This window comes from Phoca vitulina, unplaced genomic scaffold (genome assembly GCF_004348235.1).
Source record: "Phoca vitulina isolate PV1807 unplaced genomic scaffold, GSC_HSeal_1.0 scaffold16, whole genome shotgun sequence".
Lineage (NCBI taxonomy): Eukaryota > Metazoa > Chordata > Mammalia > Carnivora > Phocidae > Phoca > Phoca vitulina.
The window spans coordinates 11,914,897-11,931,270 of NW_022589719.1; the positions used below are offsets into that span (position 1 = coordinate 11,914,897).

Sequence of the window (16,374 nt, forward strand, 5' to 3'; positions counted from 1 at the left end):
GGGAAGGGAAGGGAAGGGAAGGGAAGGGAAGGGAAGGGAAGGGAAGGAGAGTGATCTCGAATCCAAGATCCAATTAGATATGCCGGATCTTCTCATCAAAAGGAAAGGCTTCCGAAATCCGTGTGCCTCAGGCATACAGAACTCGAAGGGGCTCGACCCTGTACTTCCCCCGGATAGGAGAATCAGACCAGTCCCAGGCTCAATTTCATAAGCACACCGAGACTTTGGGATGCGCCCTCGCCGGCTGGGGAGGGAAGACTCCTTCCCCTCCTCCACCTGTGGGACTGGAGGTCCCCCAGGCGCGGCCATTGCCCCCACCCAATCTTCCAGGGCAGGCGCTTTTCCTTCCTTCATTACCTCACTACCTCCTTCCCTTGACGTCAGCCCCGGGTCCTCGAGCGGAGGGGGGAGGATGGAGATGAGTTTGGGGGCAGTCGGTATCAGGATCCCCGCAGCACCGGGGTGGGGGTTAGGGGCGGAATATGAGGTAATGCTCGCCCAATCCCCCGCCTCAAAGGCCGAGAGCCGCCACTTCCCTCCCCCCGCCCCACCTTCCAGCCCCGCGCGCGCCGGTGTGTGCAGCAGTTACTAGGCAACCCTATCGGAGAAGCGGGATGCCGGCCAAGTTCACCCAAAGTTGAAGAATAAATTTGGGGGAGAGAAGGTTGAGGGTGGAGCGAGAGCCGGGAGAACACACAAGGGACAGGAAAAAAAGCTTGGAAGGAAAAGAAGCTGGTCTTCTGCCTCCCTGGAACGGGAAGGAGGGCCGGCGCGGGCTGGAGCAGTGTCCCCGGGGGCCACCGCTGCGACCCGACCGCCGTCCGGCCGGCAGTCCGGGTCGGGTCCCGCGCGGGGCCCGGCGCTGGGAGCCACGCCCACCGAGCGCCGCCGCAGCCATAGACTCTGGAGCACCCGCGAGGGGAGCAGGCTGTGGTCCGAGCGTACGCGCCCTCGAATTACTCCCAGAGAAGGCCGGCCGGTGCGGCCAGTGGGCGAGGAGGGGTCTGAGAAGCGAGAAGAACGGAGTGGGAGTGCACTCCATGTTTAATCTTTGGTCCCGAGGAAGCTAAGGGCTCCTTTAGGAGCCCTTACAAAAATAACTTCTCGAAGCGCCACTCTTCTTTAGCTCAAACAGTAACCGCCCTCGTTTATATTCAAAAAACAAGAGCGCCAGGAGACGAGGAAACCTGCTTCTTTCAAATCAGAGCCAGGAGATCTGCTTAAATTTGCTTTAAGTAGCTAAAAGCGTCCTTTGCCTCCGGACCCTACATGCCCGCGGTCCGCGCTGCCCGCGTCGGACGTTCCGGCTCCCGCCGGTTCGCGCGCCCCCTCCGGGGTCCCGGGAACCCAGACACCGTTCTGAGCGCCTTCCTACCTGCTGTAGGGCGTCCTCAGCAGCAGGGCCTGGCTGCCTGTGCAGCTGTCGGTAGGGGTGTGGCAGCCATAGACTGGGGGCGGCACAGAGTACTGCTGCTCGCCTGCGGAGAGCCGAGGAGAGCCGAGTGAGCGCGCCCCAAAGGCTGGGGGGGGGAATGGGGGTGGGGGGAAGGTGCGAGGACGCGGGCAGGGTCTGGGACAGAGAGCATCCCCAGCCAGGCTCGGAGTATAAGCTGGGGTCAATGGGCCTGGATGCCGGGGCGTGCCGAGAGAAAGCGTCCAGATCGTAAGGAGCTAATCTGCTTCTCACTTCACATTCCCTTAGCAGTCACTTCCTAGTACACCGAAAAGACCTTCGAGACGTTCGTAGACTCGCTTGAGTAGAGCTGTCCCCAACATACTTGGGGTGGGGGGTTAAACTCAATCTTTTCTTTTAAATTGGGTGAGACTGGGCTGATTATTTCTAACAATCCCTTCTCTCACAATTTGCGGTGGGTTGGAAATTCCGGGGACGGGGGGTTTGGCACGAAAGAAGGGGAGAAGGACCCCACATCATTCCCTCCTGCTTACCCAGAGAGCCCTGCTGGCCCATGGGGTCCTCGTGCTTGAAAGAGTGGTTGGGGAACTGCGCCGCGTGGTGCGAGGGCGTGTGACCGTAGCTGGGCGTCCCGTCGAAGGTGACTGTACTGTATCCTGCGAGCGCAGCGGAGAGAGAAGCACAACGTCAGCGGGGGGAGCCGGGTCGGTGCGTCTACCAAACCAGAACCCGGAGCGAGGAGCACGCGGCCTCCCCACCCCCGAACTCGAAACCCCAGCGGAGGATTATGCCACCCCACCGGCCTCCAGAACTTTCGGCGGGAAGCGGGGCCCAAGCCCAAAGGTGTGACCTCGGGGCCGGCGCGCCGCCCTTTCCCAAGGAAAACCCTGACCTCCCCGCCGGTTCCCGATTCTTGTCCGCCCCTCGTCTCCCACGGTGTTTGCCGCTCCTGAACCGAACCTCAGGCAAGTGAAGTATGAAGACCGCCAACCGCTCGCCAGAGAAAGTTCTTCATCTCCGAAGAGAAACACCGTGGCTCTTGCTCAGGGGCAGCGCGGGCGAGCGAAATGAATCTGTTCCGCTGACCCCGCGCTGACTCGGAGCCGTAAATCAGGGCACCGCGCACCAACTTTCATTAATTACTTGGAGCCCGTTAACCGGCATGGGCCTTAGATGGGGAGAGTAGTTACTGAGTAATGTTATCTGAGGCTGCGCGACCCTACACGACGACACCCAAGGCCCTCAGGAAAGCTGGTGAAGGTTAAAAGAAGGGGCCCTTTCAGTTGGGCCCGCCGGCATCGGACTGATGCCCTCCTCCTTACCCTCTCGGACCCAACTCGCATCCAGTGCATCCTTACTCTGACCACCACCATGGGGTTCCTCGCGCCCCAGGCGGGGGAGCGTGCCTGTTTTAGGGTGTACCTGACTCCGTAGCTCCCTTTCCCTCCATGGCAGTGCACGGGTCCCCTGCCAGTTTCCCTACCAAGAACCCAAGGGCGAGACGGACCGGTTCTTCCCCAACTCTCCGAAGGCTGGGTAACAGAATGTGGTGTCTTGATTGAAAACCGTGGTCTCCTGTGATTATTGTTATTAAATTGCTTTAAACATATACCCCACCAGCTTCTGGAAAACTGTTGCCACCTCTGGGGAAAAAGTATCCTCCAGCTACGATGAAGGTCAGTCCTGGGGCCCTGAACGCAATGGTGGGATTCCCTCCTTTTATGCGCAGGCCCCAGCGTCTCTGGCCTGAGGTCCAGGCCAGGAGGCGAATGAGATCGGCTCGGGCGCTCACAAAGGCTTCCCGCAGGGCCACGGTGCCGACCCATCCCCCGCTCATTCCCCCAGCTCCCCGCCTAGCCATTGCGCTGGAGCTCCAAACTCCACTCAGTTTTTGGGAGTGGGATGGGTCAAATACCCAGGCATGACAGAGGCTCTGCAACAAGTGTCTGCAAAGACTTAGGATGTACAGAGGAAGGAGACCGTTACCCCATCTTTGAAACATACCCCCCCAAACAAAAACAAAAACGGAGCTTCTCCTGCCAACTCCGGGCAGTGCGGTGTGTCAGAGTGGGAGAGAGGGTCGTGGCAGGTCGTAAATACCGGATCGTACCAGGCAGGCAAAAGCTCACAGGTTGACAATTTAAGAAGCCACCAGCTTTTACAATTTGCATGATTCGAGTCCTACATCTCTCGCCTGCTAAGTAGCTGTCAGGCGTGGGTGAGCAGCTTGAGCTTCCTTTTGGGAGCGAAGGCACGGCCCTGTTTGAGGCCTGTCAGCTTACAAACGAAATTTGGCTCTCAGTACCGAATTTTGCAGAGAGAAGGCCGAATTTTGAAAAGAAATTTTTGAAAAAGAAGAAGAAATAGAAACTACAAAGAAATTGTCTCTAGACGAACCCTTCTCCATTCCTGAGCAGATGAGTAGGCAGTGGCCCGGAGCACGTGCTGTCCTTGGAGGCGGGCTCCGCAATTGTAGGGTTGCGGGCTGCAGCTCCCGAACCGGCCACGTCGCCTCCGCGCCCCGCGAGGCTCCCAGGGGCCCCTCCCAGGCAGGACACGCAGACCGGGTTGGGGGGGTGGCAGGGGCCAGCCTCCAACCCCTCCCTCAGGACCCTCGGGAAGGGCCGTGTTGAAAGCGCCTGCGGAGGGGACAGAGGGCTCTTTTAATTAGAAGCTTATCGGACCCGGGACTGATTAGATCGCGCTGTCCTGGGGCCTCGTGCTGGGCCCGGCGCGGAGAGCGCGGGGGCGGGGGCCCAGGGAGGAACAGTTGCCGGCAAAAAGGGGCAGCGTGTTCAAAGGCTCCTTGTACAGGCCTTCAAGGGAGAGGCTTTAAGCGTCCGAGGTAGCGCTTTTCCCACGGTTAGTCTCTGCCCGGGAAGGGAGTGCAACCTTGACCGCGCGGAGAGGCGAGACACGCTCTGCACCTCCCTCCCCCGCGCGCGGCAGCGGAGGAACCCGGGAACCGCCTGGCCGAGCCTGGCCTCCCAAAAGCTGGGGGGTAGAGTGGACAGCAGGCTCAGTCAGGGAGGGGGGCATAAGGCTGAAAATGATGACTCCGTTGCTGTGGCAGAATAAGGAAAAATCTGTCCCCCAACGGAATACCCCTCCAACGTGACCCAAAGGGGGGCGCCCTTCGCCCTTGGGTAGAGCCAGTCTCTACACCTGACCCTAGGGTGGCCTGGTGATGCCAAGGCCGCCTCCTGCCCTAGGATTCAGAGCGCCCTCGGGGCTGGGGGAATCAGAGGCTGACTGACAAGCAATCTTTTTTTCCCCCCTCCTTATTAAATACCGCATTAAGTCTGGGGCTACCCAAGTCCTCACCCCACTTCTGCCCTGACAAACCATCTAACCCTCACACACACACTACAGTCGGTTCAGTGCCCATCCAACAGGGCAAAGGAAATCTGTCTCAACAGAGGGGCCAAGATCCCTGGAAAAGGAGGTAGAAATAGCCTAGTGTGGTCTGGGTTTGAGTCCCAGCTGTGCCACAGAGGGACCTGTTGCACACCTAATCTCTTAGAGCCTAGATTTTCTCATCCAGAAATAAGGAAGTCCTCTAATGTCAGACTCCATAACTCCAGTGTGCAAGGATGTACACTGCCTTAATGCTCGACCTCCAGTGCCTTGCACAGAGTAGATGCTCAATAAATGCTGAATTAATGTTTAGAAGATTAAGACACCACCTATACTGTTTAAGAAATGGGAAAGGGAGGGAGATGGCATGATGCCTGGGGTCGCCAACTGTCCTCTCCTGTGGGCCAGGGTTAGGCTGCTTTGCCTAGGGACAGGGATTCAGAGTCTTGATTCCTCTCTGCTGGAGCTTGTCCTGGGTCTGCTGATGGCCATTCTCATACTCTGGGGAAGGAGCTGATGCCCTTGCTTCCCCCAACACAAGCCTCCTGCCAGACCTTGCATTCCTGGGGGAGCCACAGGAACCCCAGAAATCAAGAGAATCAATCCAGAATTTCCAGGCCTCAGGGTTGCCAAGGCCAGGGCTGAGGCTGGAGCAGCTTCTGACATCTCACCCCAGCTCCCAGCTGCCCAGTAAGTCCCAACAGCCAGGCAAGCATGACCCACTCACATTTTCAATGCAAGAAAAACCTAAACCCACAGACGGGAACCGCCTTACAGGTTGTGGCATGCATCTGGGGCCGACTCTCCACCAGGCTTTTCCCCAGGATAGGGAAGAGAACTCCTTCACCTGCTAGTCCTGGTCCCCAACTCCCAAGCCTTTTATCTCTTTGGCAACCCCCTTCATGCTGAACTGAGGGGATCCCAGGCACCAGACCTGCCTATAGAAGAGACCCAAACAGAGTGAAATCCCCACAGAACCTAGATGGTCTCAAATAAATGATAACAGCACAGTAGTATTTTGAGCCCCAGAAAACCAAATGGCTTCTCAGGCCCCTCCAAAGAGCACACATCCACACACAGATTCACTCACATCACACACCTGCCTGCCAGTCTTGCCCTTTCTGGTCCAGTCAATTTTAGGGGGTCTGCTGCCTTCTGAATTTAGAGCCCCAAGCCAGGGGAAAGTTGGGCTTCTGCTCCAGTGGCATAGAACTTCAGGCGATGCTGAACCCCCAAGTTACTCATCTCAGCTCTCCTCTTACAGATGGAGAAACTGAGAACTGGAGATTTGTAAAAGGTAACAACAGCCTGCTAATTAGAGGTGACACTATCAGAGAACACAAGCCTCTGAATCGACACTGAGTTGTTCCAACATCCCTTGAGTGGGAAACACTAACTTCCATTTAGGAAACACCTAGCATGGAGGGACCCGGGGTGCTGCTTGAGGTTCCTCCACAGAACACGGATCTGGGATTCCCTAAACGAAGAGGGGAGGAGGGTGGTTTCGATTTCACCGGGGCTTCTGGTGAGCCAGGTGCTCCAGGCTGGTTTCAGCTAGGGACCATCTGAAGATACTCGTTTAGAAGGTGTTGGCATCGACCATGGACCAGCAGCATTGAGCCCTTCTGCGCCTTGGGAGCCCTGGCACCTCCTGCAAACGGTACACGCTCTGCTTCTCCCGTCCCAGCATCCCAGAAACATCCCAGTCCCTTAGGCCCGCACGAAATTTTGCTCCAGCAAAAGCATCCGGCATTGCGTTTGTAAGGCGTTTCCTAAAATATTGAATCAACCCGAATTGGTTTAAATTCTCAAAGAGCACAGAAGTCCATTTAGAGTAAAACTGGAAAACAAACTACAGGGGCCTGGCACGATTCGGCGCTAGTCCCTGAGAAAGGTAAGTGGGTGTGCGGGCGCCAGAGCGGGAGGACACTCCTGGCTGGGTCCCTCGATGTACACTGACTGAAGTCGGCAAACAAACTGTTCTTGTTCTAACCCGAACCGGCCAAAAACCTTTCCTCAGCGGAGCCCCGAGTTTAACAAGAAGGCACCAAGGCGCGCTGAAGGCAGGCCGATGCTTGGGCCTCGTTCCACGGCCTCTCGTAGGACCCGGTCCCACAGGGCTTGGAACGGGATGAACCGAGTTCTCTTCCAGCCCTGGAGCCGTCGCGGACGCCGCCTGAGCTGGAACCCAGGAGACATCCGCTATTATATATACTACCAGACGCGAAACCGACACGGTTCCAGAAAAGCCACTGTTTAGTTGCTAGCCCGTTCATTTACTCGTTCTTTGCTCCGTGATACTTCTCGGGCGTCTAACGTGTGCCGTCACCGTAGTAAAGGCTGGAGCGGCTCCTGACATTTTGGCGCAGCGTAGGAACACGGGCTGCTCCCCCGGTGCTGGCCCCACAGTGTAAAAGCTAAAAAGGTCCAGTGCCTCTTAACCGGTTCGGTGGGGCCTTGAGCTACAGAACACCTTCCTGAGACAGAGCCAGACGCTGCACCGGTTCCCCCTTCCCACTCCCACGGAGACTAGCAGTCCTGGAATCTCCCGGGGTCCGAGGGGCCCCAGATGACCTCCCGGCTCAGGCGAACCAGTCGGGCTCCCGGCTCTGCAGGATGTCAGGGGCCTCTGCCGGCACGTACTCCCTCTCCCGGGCCTCCTCTCCCCTAGCCGCTGCTTCCGCTACCCGCACAGTCCTTGGGGGGGGGGGGGGGGCAGCCGGTTAAGAGCCGGGGTCAGGGAAGGGATAGGACAGGGGAATGCCAGAGCGCGGCGGCAGCCCCGGCGCCACCCCGCGTGTAGGGGGCGCTCCCCCGGCCCGCTTACCCTGGTTGCGAATAGCGGGCTGGCTCTCGAGACAGCTGGGCAGGTAGGGCGCGTTAGGGAACATCCTGGCCTGGCCGGAGGACGCCTGGCTGGGCGGAGGAGGACCGAAGGGACCGTAGCGACAGGCTCCAGCTGTGCCGGTGAACTGGCCGGAGAAATGCACGGTGAAGGCGCTCAAGCACTGCTCCTCGTGCGGCTCCGCGCCGCCCCAGCTCGGCTCCTGTTTGATGAAGGAGTGAGGCGGCGGCGGCGGCGGCGGGGGTGGCGGCGGAGCCGGCGGCGGCGCAGGACCGCCCAGCGAACCGTAAGCCGAGGCGCCCGGGGGTGCAAAATCCAGCACGGGCGCCCACTGTGCGGCGCCGCTCACGGGCAGGGCGCAGCCACCGCCGCCACCCAGCGAGGGTACCGCCGGCAGCAGCGCATTCAGGTCCCGCACGTCAGAGCCCATTTGCTGCGGCTCAGCCCCGGACGCCCCGCGGCTCCTTCGGCCTTGCAGACGCTCGGCGCTGGACTCGGCCGCACCTAACTTGGCCCAGAGGCAGCCTGGGCCCCGGAGCCCCGGCTGCTCGGGCTGCTGAAGGCACCCAGAGCCGGAGCGGAGCGAGTGAGAAGACGCCGGCTCCGGGGCACACGTGGAAGCCGGCTCCGGCGGCAGGAGGAAGTCCAGGATCGCGGCAAGGAGGCGGCGGGGCCCCGGCTCCTGGGCTGCCGTCCCGGCTCTGGGTGGGTGGGTGAGTGAATGAGTGGGAGGGCGGGTGGGAAGGGGGGAGCGGACAGACCGTCGGGTTGCGGAGAGCCCCCGGGTGTGGGCGCTGCCTTGAACTCCTTACCCCAGCTGCCTGGCTACCCCCAGCTTCCCAAAGCTCAAATAAGAGGGGCCGGCGGCGGGGGAGGAGGAGGAGCCAGGAGCCTCGGCCGCTCCATTCACACCGCAGCCTAAGCCCAGCCAGGCAGCGCGCGCGGCTCGGAGGGGGCGCCCTCGCCGCGGGGGTGGGGGGCGGGCCCGAGGGAGCGTACCTCTGGGAGACACCCTCCTCTCCTACCCGCCACGCGCTCTCAGCTGGCCTGCGGGACCCAGCCCACCCCCCACCTCCCCTTCTCGGCCTTCGCAAGTGTGGGCGCCTCTGGGCCCTGGCGAGTCTCTCCAGGTGAGCAGTGAATGTCCCCACATCCCTGTGTGATGGGGGGCGGATGGGGTTGTTAAGCTGAGAGGGCGGGTTCAAGGGAGGGGCAGGTGAGCTCCACGAGGGCGGGAACTTCAGGAAAGCACTGAAAACTTTCCCGGGCTTCAAAGAGGAGAATTCCTTTGCTCTGAGCCCGAAAGTCCGGCTCTTGCTTCTAGAGCCGCCTGGCAGGACTGGTGGCCGTAATCTCAGGTTCACTGGGATGGGGGTGACACTTTATGGGTTCCAGAGGCCAGACTCAAGGTGAACGTGGGTGACCTAGGGGGGCGCGGTGCATCAGCTGTGATAAACGGCGTATTTCGATCGTCTGGTAGTTGGTTACTTGATGAGGCTTGTGCCCAGACGAGGGCAGTTGTCGCCTGCCTAAAAATTGGTGTCAGCGGCACTTAATCTCCTTTTCTAGCGAGGGATATTTAACTCTTCTTCGGTGAAGCCGGGAAAACAGCGGCTAGTTTGGGAGGGAAGGAAACCTTTAGGGGAACACCCAGAGCCTGCACACATTCCGACCGGAGAATCCTGGAGCCCAGGTTGCAGGGTGAGAGGTGGGGAGGATTCGAAGTCCAAGCCCCCGGGGAGAGGTTTGGCTCCTGCAGCCAATGCCGCCGAGCTCGGCCTCCGCTCACGGTCAAGAATACCGTTCTGGATAAGCAGTGACTGATAAGGGGACGCAAACCAGTTAGGAGGACCACGAAGGAAAGCCCTCGGTGGCCCACGGTCCAGGGGAGTGTTCGCTCCATTGGGAGCTCGGAGCGCCGGGCTTCGAAACATCAGACTCCTCTCTAGGTAGAGTTTTGGTTCTTCCTCAGTAGTCAGGATTTAGGGCGATGCGCATCCTAGGCAAGGAGAAGCGCTGGGAACCCGGGTTCGAGTGCGTTTCGGGGCGCGTGGAAACGCCCAGGAGAGCCAGGGGGCAGCGGCGACGGCGCAGCCTGGACCGGCCAGGAGCGCGGGCGGGCAGCGGCCAGTGGCCGCCAGGCCTCTTAGTCCAGGCTGGCCGCGGAAGGGCCCGCAGCTCTCCGCCAAGCCCTATGCGAAGCGACAACCATGGTAGTTGCAGTTTTACAAAGAAACGGAACGTTTGAAAAGCCTTGGCATGCTCTTCATTTTCTTGCGCTTTGGTTTTAGTTCATTTGCACTGAGTAAATGAAGTAGACCCGAGTTCCGGCTGCGAACCCGAGGCGTTGGCGGGCTCAGAACCTACACGCCAAACAAAATTCCCTCCTCTTGGGGTCGCTCGTCCTAGAGGCGCAGGAGACCGTGAGGGCAAAGGTCGGGAACACGAGCTACCCGCTCGTTCCCCCGGCCACCTACGAGGTCCTGCACCCCTCTTTGCGCTACTTTGGTGCTTGGGTGTGCTTGTCTCCACTTAGAAGCTTTATCTTTTTTTTTAAAGAAGTGAAAAGGTTCTGGAGGCCAGCTCCTTCTCCCCCGACACTCTGTGAGCTGCCCACTACGCTCCCACAAGTGCAGTCTGGAAACCGGGGGCTGGGCTGGAGAGCTGGGCAGGGGCATGCGCGTTTGGTCCTTTTGATGCGGAAAGGCTCCGGGAGACGAAACTTCTCAGGCCAAGTTGCCCCTAAAACGCCGCAGACCCCTGTCTCATACCCACCACTTTTACTTCGACGTCGAAGTAGTTTTTCTTAACTAGGATTCACTCAAGCGCCACGAGGGATGGAGAGACCTTTATGAAAAGTCAGGGATTTGTATTTGCCAACGAAAAGGTCGAGATTGTTTCTCTTTTTATCCTCCTTTGCAAAGTTTTTTTGTTGGGGGGGTCTTTGGAGGGAGGTGGCTTGAACGTGAGCTTTTGTGGTTTTGAATCCCAGATAGGGCAGAGGTGCTTAATTTTGCGCCTTTACGTTTAAGAAAAGTTTTTGTTCAGGGGCGGGGTGGGGTGGAGTGAGAGGAAAGGGGGGCCGAGAAAATTTAGGACTCCTCTCTTCTCCGCCATTTGTTGCCTGAGAATCCTAGAGGGAGGGAAGAGCAGTAGTGCGATCCCCGCTTCAGCCCTGGGGTGCCGCCTCGCTCCGACTTCGTAGTCCGAAACGGTGGGAGGAGTTCCCTGCAACCCGCGGGGCCGGGAAGTGAGTGCTGCGCGTCGGCAGCCGCTCGAAGTCGGAAGGCCGCAGCCCAGAGGTCTCCGAATGCCGCCACCCATCCCCATCCCCGGAAGCCCAGGAGCGCCTGGCCCAACGCTGGGAAACCGGCACACTGAGGTCCCCCTTCTTCCCTCGGGTAACGTTCTCTGCGGGAGCTCGGCGGTTACCCAGGCAGACGCGCCCGCTACGCTGGCCTCGGCGCCCTGAGCCTGCCAGGCGGAGCGACAGAAAATCGGGCGGGGAGGAAGTCTGCCCGCCTCGGCAGGTGGGCGCTCTCCTGCCCCTCCGCAGCTCCAGGCCCAAGGAAATGAGGCGGCAGAGACCTGGCTGCCCCTTCTCTCATTCACCCTTCCACTTGCCGTCAGCGCTGAGACTTGTGGCACAGAGGATCTGGTCTGAATCACCGTTTGGCAGAGATGGAAATTCAACTCCCCGTCTACAGAGAAGGAAACTGAGGCCCAGGCAGAGGGAGGAAAGGCAGCTGTAGAGCTCAATGGTTAAGAGGATGGAATTGGTGGTCAGAGAACGGAATCTCGGGTCCACCAGGTAACAGCTGTGTAACCCTACAGGACTTCCATAGCCTCTCTGAGCCTCAGTTTCCTTACTAATCAGACGGGATAATGGAATACTAGCGTCCACTTAATGGGGTCGTGGGGAGTAGACCGGAGGATAGTGTTGGTTTACGCATTCAATAAACGTCACAACTGTCACTATTATTAAGGATACATAGCAAAATAGTGGCAAAGCCAAGCTGAAACCCTGGTCTCTCAACGTCTAGCTCGGGGCTTTACCCCCACTATCCTTTTGCCTCTGTAGAGATAATGGAATGGGGTGTAAAGAAGAGAGGGAGAGAGAGACGTTAAAAACCCATGTGGCTCTGATACATTGGTAAAAGGCATCCTGGTCTGGAAGGTGCTTAATTATTGAGAGATCAAAAAATCGCCGCAGAGTGGTAGAGGGTACTGACGACCTCTAACCGCCACCGCTCCCCCCCCCCCGCCCCTTTGCCCCCGGCGCTGTCAACTGCATCTGACCAAGGACCAGGCCCGGCCCTGCAGCCGCCGCCCCAGGGAGCAGGGCGTACTCCTAGGCTGCGCTCCGGGCGTCACCCCGCGGCTGCCGACAACTGAATAAACACTCCGAAGCGCTGCGATCTGTCAAGGGCTGGGGCCGAAGACGCAGAAGAGGAGTGGCTCCACCGCCAGCCGCCCAGGAGGAAGGGGCGCTCGATTAGCACCTCGCGCAGGGGTAGAGCCCGGAGCTCCACGCGCAGGACCAGCAGCCTAATCGGGGCTCCTCCCCTCCCTGCCCATTCCAACTCTTGGGTATCTGCTTACCTGACCTCTGGACAGGGGCTTAGGCCGGTTTCCAGGCCCGTACTGGCAGTAGAAACCCCAGCTTCATTTCTTTAAATTAAAAAAAAAAAAAAAGTACGGGAGGGACTTTTGTTAGAGCGTACCCCCGTTTTGTCCCCCCACTCTGGGTTCCTCTGCTCATTTGAAAAATAACTCGATCTTTTTGAACAACCTCTCGTCTACAGTACAAACTCCGTTCTCTGACCCAGTTTGGGGGTTCAGGACCGGTGAGCACCGCCGCCTGGGCGCTGCAAAATTTTCCCTCTGCCCCAGCTTGCCGTGCCTGGAACCGCCAGAGTTTACCCGTTTGTTCTGATGCCACCTCGAGATGGTCCCCAAGCTCCCAGAGAGTCCCCGTTGAAAGAATTCCGCAGCGCTGCCTCTATTATTATACCGTAAATCTTTTTAAATTCTGGAACTAATTATATAGAGGATATGTCTCAATTTGTTCTGCATTAATGCCACAGTGGGGATGGAGGCCAGGCCGCGGCCGGAGCAGATACGTAGGCCCATGAAATTGATGAACTGAGAGTTGCTCCCAGTCCTAAGCGCACCATCTGGAATTCCAGTCTGAGGTTACAATTAGAACTCCTGACCCCAGATTCAACTTTGCAAACAACAGGGGAAAAAATGGGGAAAAGAAAAAAACCAAGAAAAAAAAAAAAAAAACCAACTTATATTCTGCACCTGTAAAAAAAAAAATCCCTACACAATCTTAAAATCTTTCCATCTTAGAAGATTCTTTCCAAGTATTCTTTTGTGTTTCTTTAACCTATAAAAGATAATGGAATATATTTTATAGACTGGATTTTTATCTTACCCCTTTCCCTCTCCCGACTGCGCTCAGTTTAATAGTTGTCAGTTTTTTCTCAGTGTTTTTTCTTAAGCATTGGATTATAATTATATGGGACCAAAATATTCCTTAGTAAATTAGCTTGCTAAATATTCTGTCATTTTGTGATTCTGCTTTTGAGAAACCGCTTAATTATAGAAATCTATCTGGATCTAGGAACTTCTTTTTGTCTGTTGCTCCAGCTTAACTGTAATCAGAGATTTTACTTGTTGTAATTTTATTTGTGTTCTAAATTGGTTAGGCCAATTTCTTCCTTCTTTCTTTAGTAACACACTGCTTTATTTTCCTCTCACTTTGACCCTCTGAAGAAAACGAAGGACCAGGCAGTACTGGGGAAATCTGTTAAATTTATTAGCATAAATGCTTAGACAAAATGAGATATAAATCATTCAGCTGTATTAAGCCATAAAGTATCCCAATGAAGTCAGTGCTTCACAAGGGTCCTGGTGTATAAATGTTCATACAAAATAAGGTATCAGTATTATCTTTCAAACTGAATATACATTGTAAAAATATCCAAATGTTGAATTAGGAATATGGGGGCGTTGGCAGGGCAGGAAGGGTATATTCCTTAGAGCAGCCTGTTAGTGATCTTTTTGGCTCAAAAGCATGGCAGAAGAAAAATCTCCACAGTTTGCATTAGGAATATTCAGTAGACAATTTTTTTGAAGAAAGGTATGCAGGATATATTTGATGAGAAGTAAAGAAATAAGGAAAGAAGAAATGAATAGAGAGCAAAACATTGCTTTCTGTGGAACACTTTTTTCCCCCAAAAGGTCAATTTAGCTTCAAAAAAAAAAAAAATCTACTCAGAAAAGACACTGGCTCTTCATACAGATAACGGATGAGCCATTAGTAAAGAGCCACCTGGGCCTTCGTCTGCGAACCCGGATATGCAGCTGGTCGGCAGAAGGATGTGAATTCACTAGAGGTGGACGGGGAGAAGAGGGGTGGGGGAGTGAGGAAGGGGAGTTGCCAGAATTCCTAGCAGAGGTTTACCAAGACAAAAAAATCAGACAAAATGTTTAAGGAGCAATGGCTCGCAAAGCTCATAATCACAGCTCTCTGTAAATCTTGGCAAACCAAGGCATTCTTTGCCTTTTAGAAATGATTGTTCCAAAGCCTCCCCCCCCCCTTAATCAAGGAATTTACCAGAGAAAAGGCAATAGTCCCCCTTTTCTTTACCAGGGGCATCCTCAGATTTTGGGTTTCATCAGTTCATTCACCATTGGGGCAACTATTTCTTGGCACTTCCTTTGTGCCGGGCATTGTGGCGGGGACTGGAAATATAGGAGTAGGAGGACAGGCTACACCCTGCTCTCACTGAGCTTACATTCCAGGAGGAAGGACAGACAAATTACAAACAAACAAGGCAGATACTTTCAGCTAAGGGTAACTGCTACAAAGAAACAAGAAGATTTGGTAGACTAGAGGCCTAAAGGTAAGACAGGGATGGGAGCAAATAGACCTGCACTGCCCTGTCTTAATATGTTTGTAAGTATCCCACCTTACTGTTGTGTGGCAGGAAGGGTTTGAAGGATTTGGAACGTTCAGTCTGGACAGATCTCTGCCTACAAGGGGGCTGGACTTTATGGAATCAGGAGGATAGCTGTTTAGATAGGGCTGGATTAAAATCGCCACCACCAGGGACACCTGGGTGGCTCAGTCGGTTAAGCGGCTGTCTTCAGCTCAGGTCATGATCCCAGGGTCCTGGGCTTGAGTCCCAAATCAAGCTCCTTGCTCAGCGGGGAGCCTGCTTTTCCCCCTGCCTGCAGCTCCCCCTGCTTGTGCGCTCTCTCTCTCTCTCTGAAACATAAATAAATACAATCTTAAAAAAATAAAATAAAACCGCCACCACCGGCTGAGTGATGTGAAAGTTACTTAACCTCCAAAACACTCCATTTTCTCCTCTTGATAAAAACAACAGCACCTATTGAAGTTGAGAGAACTAGATGAGGAAAGGCATGTGCCATTTTTTAGCCCAAAGGGAGCCCTCATAAATGGTGACTATTATCTATATTCATATAGATTCTGTTATTCTTCGCTTCTAATTAATTGATAAGTTATAGACTTAATATCAATATTGGTGTGAGTTAAGAAAATCTTCACTGTTGTTGGATCAGGGAGAAGGGCAGGAAGAGAAGCCCTTTGTCAACGATTCTAACCTTAAGCAGGGTTTCTTGCTGCCTTGAAGTGCATTGAAATCATTCTGTCCTACACCCAGGCCTGAAACAGAAAACACATGGCTTCTGCTTGAAAATCAAGCTTAGATTCTTCGTTTTAGTACAGAAGGCTATAGGTTAATGTCAGCTCGAAAGGTTTAGGATGGCATTGTTCCTTACAGCCACATTTCAGATATGTAGCCTAGTCTAGAATAAAGAATCCTGGGCTAGGTATAAAAAAACTTGGGCTCAAATCCTGTTTCTGACAATGACCATGGCCTTGGGGAAATAACTTAAGCTCTTCATTTTTCAATACTCTTATCTGTAAAACAAGAATGATAATAAGGATGAAATAAAGCAAACCATGATTTGAAAACTGCACAATGCTAGGCAATGCTTGCAGAGGGCCATCAGGACCATCTGTAACATGGGAACGAACCGGGGAAAGAAATGCTGTGAGCATTTCTCCTGCATGTTTCTTCCTTTGAAAAGTGGGCATAGTACCTTTCTCATGGGGCTGTCGTGAGAAGGACATGAGACGTGTGTATAACCTTTCTGAACACCGCCTGGAATAGAGTGCTTGCTACCTAAGTGTGGCTGCCGCCTTTGTCAGCCTTCCCTGGTCATGCTCCCAGAGCTGAGCTTCACCTTTTCACACTGATAGTTTGGTTTTTTTTTTTACTCTGACAGGACAAAATAGTATAAAGAGCAGGACTTAGGGATCAGACGTCTGGGGTTTAAATCCTCCTCTGTTCCTTATTTTCTGTATGACTTTGGGTGACTTCCTTATTTTCTCTGAGGCTTAAGGTTCATAACTGTAAAAATGGGAGCTAAGGATACCTTCACTCACAGAGTTGTTTCAAGAACAGATTAACACAACACATGTAAAGTTCCTACATGGGGCCTGGCATGTAGTCAGAAATCAATAAATGGTAGTTATTAAGTTTTCAATTTGTCTAATCAGAGAATATTAATTTACCTCAAAAAACTGATCAGCCACCAAGAACTTGAATTACAGCATGATTCTGAGCAGACACAGAAACAAATTCCCATCTTCTAAATTCACCTGTGCCAATAAATAAATTAATTAATTAGTTAATTAATTAATTCCCCTGTGCCACAT

At 54.7% G+C, this 16,374-nt stretch overlaps 1 protein-coding gene across 2 annotated transcripts in view; it reads right to left on the reverse strand.

Moving 5' to 3' along the window:
* WT1 (WT1 transcription factor) overlaps positions 1-3,821 on the reverse strand; it is a 41,544-nt gene extending 37,723 nt beyond the window's left edge. For both annotated transcript variants that reach the window (XM_032414862.1, XM_032414861.1), the window contains exons 1-3: positions 3,812-3,821; positions 1,948-2,070; positions 1,376-1,478 (exon numbers count right to left, since the gene is read on the reverse strand). In XM_032414862.1, coding sequence (XP_032270753.1) covers positions 1,376-1,478; positions 1,948-2,070; positions 3,812-3,821 — 236 coding nt within the window. The remainder of the gene's footprint in view (positions 1-1,375; positions 1,479-1,947; positions 2,071-3,811) is intronic.
* Positions 3,822-16,374: the final 12,553 nt, after the last annotated feature.